The 5,069-nt window shown below is 32.6% G+C and overlaps 1 protein-coding gene across 1 annotated transcript; it reads left to right on the top strand.

The window, feature by feature from the left end:
- Positions 1–565: 565 nt before the first annotated feature.
- LOC104108290 (apyrase-like) lies at positions 566–4,774 on the top strand. Its single transcript, XM_009617288.4, has 9 exons — positions 566–847; positions 1,413–1,541; positions 1,692–1,748; positions 1,869–1,961; positions 2,163–2,365; positions 2,447–2,541; positions 3,407–3,621; positions 4,179–4,368; positions 4,479–4,774. The coding sequence occupies exons 1-9, from the start codon at positions 602–604 to the stop codon at positions 4,592–4,594; spliced, it is 1,344 nt and encodes a 447-aa protein (XP_009615583.1). The 5' UTR covers positions 566–601; the 3' UTR covers positions 4,595–4,774.
- Positions 4,775–5,069: the final 295 nt, after the last annotated feature.

Raw genomic sequence — 5,069 nt, 5'->3', positions numbered from 1 at the left:
TATAGAATCTAAAGCAAGCATAAGAGTATTCTAATATCGAATTATTGGCATAAATATTTTAAGTCCCCTTCCTCGGCGATCACGGCCTGGCCCATTGATTTGAAGCAACTCCTCAGGTCTCAACCCAAACCATCTCAACAAGTCATAATTCAGAATACCAACATATAGGCATTGCTGAAAACACAATTTGGAACACGAAATTACGAAACGGTTGGGTTGTTACAAGATCACCCTCATATAACTATGAGATCTGGAGTTCGAGCCAGAAATCCTTAAAAGAGAGCGCTGCCTGCCTTTAATGGCCCTGCATTGCGTGGGAATAAAATATTAGTCAGGCAGTATGCATTGGATGCAGATGGTTAAAGAAATAAAAAAGATTCCAATAGTACTAATGTTTTTCAAAAAAGAAGAAGCGCTATGATTTCATCCTTCACCTACCCCTTTCTCAGGCCAACACGAAAAACGTGTTGAAAGTACTTCAGAAATAAATTAATTAGTAAAAAATTGGTCCGCTATTAGAGAGACATTTATTTTTTTGTTATATAAACAACACTACTACTTGTTTATGCTATGTCAAACAGCTCTAAGCTAAAAGGAAAAAATGAAGAGGCAAACCAGTTTTCCTCTTCACTTCATAATCTTCTACTTCTTCTTCTTGTTGAAACTTTTAGTATTGCCTCAGTGTTCTGCGTCATCTAAAGTTAGAAGGCTACTTTTTAGCCATGAATCAGAGCACTATGCTGTGATATTTGATGCTGGTAGCACAGGCAGTAGAGTCCATGTCTTTCGCTTTGACCATAACTTGGATCTACTTCCAATTGGTAATGACATTGAATACTTCCTCGCGGTACGTCTCCTTTCACTTATTATGAACAATTACTGAGAGTGGCAGTCTTGATACTTGAGAATGACAATTAAAATTATATAAATATAAAGAAAACATTAGAAAATAAAAAAGAAATCATGATCTGCCTAATTTGCCCTTGTATATTTGTATATTATATGACATTTTCCTTCTTTTGTAGTCTTGAATTTAATTTCTTAATCCTGTCGTAGTTGTTACTTGTTAGAGGCTGAATGGAGCGCTAGTGCTTGATTCAAATACAGCTAAAAGACTTTTCAATTATATATCGTTTAGTTTAGTCCCTGTAGCATTAATTTTGTTCGTAATTTTTGTCAGGGTGTATCCAGTAGTATAGTTATATAGTTCATTTGAATCCACAATATTTAGCCTGCACCTAGATTTATTTATGTAAAATACAATAATATTGTTGAAAATATTGAACTAAAAATCATAACCAAACAAGTAGATGGGTTTAGTAGTTAAAACCAGGGGCCTGAACCAAGGAATTAAAATGCTGAATCTGTTTCCGAATTTTCTGATTATTAAAATTATTATGTTGGGCATGCAGATAAATCCAGGTCTAAGTTCATATGCAGATGATCCAAATGCTGCAGCACTTTCTTTAAAGCCTCTTTTGGACAAAGCTGAAGGTGTTGTTCCTAAAGATTTGCAGCCTGAAACACCCCTTAAACTTGGAGTGAGTAATAAGCTCTATTTATTTATTTATTTATATTTCCTTCACAAACAGAGGTTTTTTTCCATTATTGATATAGAATTCTCAAATTGCTTCTCTCTTTCTTTTTGCTCCAAAATATTATGAAATACTAATGTCTAAACATAAATACAGGCAACTGCTGGTTTGAGGTTATTAAAAGGAGATGCTGCTGCAAAAATATTGCAAGCGGTATATATGAGCTTCTTACCTTTTTCTTTTTCTTTTCATTTTTTTATAAATTTTAGAACAAATCTTCAGAAAAATTATCCTCCATTATACTAATTCAAAATCTATTTTTGTCTGGTTAAGGTGAGGGATTTATTCAAGAATGAAACTAGTCTTAGTTACAAGGCAGAATGGGTTTCAGTTCTTGATGGTACCCAAGAAGGTTCTTATTTTTGGGTAAGTCGCATATCAATTGTTATCGTAGAAGTCTCACACACAATAGTTATGAATTCAATTTTCACTGTTCCCATCCCCCTTATTCTTCCATTATCCCCCTATGTAACGGAAATTATTTTTTGAAAAATATAGTATTCAATTGGGATGGAATGGGTATTCAATATTACTATAATTACATGTTATTTTTTATATCGGATACAGGTTGCCTTAAATTACTTACTAGGAAATTTGGGTAAAAAGTATGAAAGAACAATAGCTACAATTGATCTAGGAGGTGGATCAGTGCAAATGACATATGCCATCTCAAAAGAAAGTGCTTCAAAGGCTCCCAAAGTAGCAAATGGAGAGCCTTATGTCCTAAATAAATCTCTTTTGGGGGCTAATTATCACCTCTATGTTCACAGGTAACTTTAGTAAATTAATTCTTATTTTTCTTAAACTAATACACTTTTTATTGTTTTATACCTAATATGATTTGTTTGTAGCTATTTGAACTATGGTCAATTAGCAGCTAGAAAAGAGATTTTCAAAGCTTCTGGAAACTCATCAAGTAGTCCATGCATTTTGGGAGGTTATAATGGTAAGATTAGTGGTCTCTAACCTCTCACTTGTCTCATAAGTTACAAATTAACCCCAATATATTATACACATTAGACTTATTTTGTGGGTTTGGAGTTCATTAGTTGGATCATGTGTATTTTCCAGTTGCTTTTTTTTTTTTTTTTTTGGTCTCCTTATTTCACGAAATATTTCTACTACTTTTTCACAAGTACTATCAAGTCCCTCTACGTTTTGAATTTGACAAACTTACTTGAGTAAAAGACATTCGGAATTCTCAATGAGCAACTACGAAAGTCATTATTTATTCTTTTTTTTTTCTGTTGGTTCTCAACAATATTCAAATATTTATTTCTATAGTTCCTATACTTTTTAGTCATCTAAAGGCTTTATATTTGTTGTTGCATTTCGCACGGCAGAAGTCATTTTTCAAAAACTACCTTTCAAATAATCTCAAAATTATTTACCTGAAAAATGTTTTCAATGTGTTTGATTAGAGAGTGAAAAAGATTTTCCAAAAAAACAAAATATTGATAATGATATTAGCAAATTAAATACTAGTGTTTTTATGATACTTTTTGACTATTGGTTGGAGCAGCAATATGAAGTTAATAGTTGAGATAGTCAAAAATAATTTTTGCCTATAAGTGAGGGAAGTACATTTTTCTCCTTTTCGTGTTCATTATTTCTTTTACATAGCTAGTATACACTATTATACATGACTCGTGTTCATTATTTCTTTTACATAGCTAGTATACACTATTATACATGACTACATATATTATACATGGATTATACTTCCGCCAGATATTTTTTGTTTTACCGGTTGGGTGAACAGCTATTTAAGTTAATTTTTCTTTTTAACATAAAACTATGATTTGTTTGAGGTTACTACACATACAATGGGGTGGCATACAAAGCATCATCACCACGAAATGGTTCAAGCTTGAAGAAATGTAAGACATTAACTAAAAAGGCACTGAAGATTAAGGCACCCTGCAACCACAAGAAGTGTACTTTTGGTGGGGTTTGGAATGGTGGAGGTGGAGATGGATACAAGAATCTCTATGCTTCTTCTTTCTTCTATGATTATGCAGCTATGGTAAGAAACTTTACTTATGAAATAAACATGTTTTTCTTTTTATTTTTTTAAAAACCAATTCAACTTCGTTGGATTTATTTATTTGCTTTAGAAACTAGTGGCTCCTTTTCATCCTTAACTAAATTTGTTTTCAACAAACAAATCCCTTAGGCCTTACTCAAAAGGGTCACGGCTGTCCAATTTTTTCTCTAGTGTGACTTGAACTGTTTAACTGTATGACCGTCTCCTCTAAAACAAAAATTGAGAGAATGATCTCTCATGCCCACTTACAATTTGAATAAAATAAATTATCCTATATACATTTTATAAATTTCTTGTGTTATAATTTACAATCTCTTATGAAAGTGATCATATAACTAAAATAATATTTATAAAAGATACAAAATCAAATCTTCCCTAAAAGTTTAAGTTGTTGTATGTAGCGAGTACACATTTATTTACTTAGTTTAAGTTCTCAACGTGAACTAGCTATGATCTCTTAGTGGGAGGTGATTAATTTTATTTATAGAATTTCTTTCGATTACTTCTGACGTGATTAATTAATTCTGCATTTTCAGGTTGGCATTATTGACCCCAAAAAGCCCTCTGGAAGAGCTAAACCAATACAATACCTAAATGCAGCAAAGCTTGCTTGCAAGACCTCAGTGAAAGACATAAAATCAGTATTTCCTAACATCGGTGAGAGAAATGTACCATATATCTGCATGGACTTGGTATACGAGTACGCTTTGCTAGTTAATGGATTTGGTAAGTTAATTCTTAATTAGATCATTAATTAATTATGAAATAACAGTTAATGTTCTTGAAGTTAAAATTCTTAAGTCCATTATTTTAATTCTTTTAACTAAAATTGGCAGGCCTGCATCCCAAACAAGAGATCACAGTGGTGCATGATGTTAAATACAGGAATTACATTGTTGGAGCAGCTTGGCCACTGGGTTGTGCCATTGATGTTGTTTCGTCTTCCTCCTGATCATTGAACATTATATTGTCATCTTGGAATTTTATCAATATCTGACGTTGTAATTCTTAGGAAACTTTGTATGAGGAAGTCATTATTTCGTGTTCGTTAACGAAAAAAATCCATCAAAGGGAAAATGACTTCCTTAACTTATACACGGTAGTCATTTTTCTTACAACAATCCTTACTTAACTTCCTGTTATTTACTGGAACTAACACCTAGACATAATTAAAGCAGTCCACATGGCAATAATATTAAGCACTCCATGGTTTAACAAGAATTGAAATGGGAAACATTACTCCCATTCAGAGACTGCTGAGTGAAACCAGCAAAAGAATTTTGCTGCTTCAGCCATTGCATTGAAGATTGAACCCTACGCTTCACAGGACTTTGGTTCAATGACATGAGCAACACATTATGTGAGGATTAGACACATGTCACAAGCTCGAATCTCTACAGCGAAAAACAATCTAATATTTAAGTGGA

This window comes from Nicotiana tomentosiformis, chromosome 2 (assembly GCF_000390325.3).
Source record: "Nicotiana tomentosiformis chromosome 2, ASM39032v3, whole genome shotgun sequence".
Lineage (NCBI taxonomy): Eukaryota > Viridiplantae > Streptophyta > Magnoliopsida > Solanales > Solanaceae > Nicotiana > Nicotiana tomentosiformis.
This window is presented reverse-complemented; position numbering and strand designations above follow the sequence as displayed.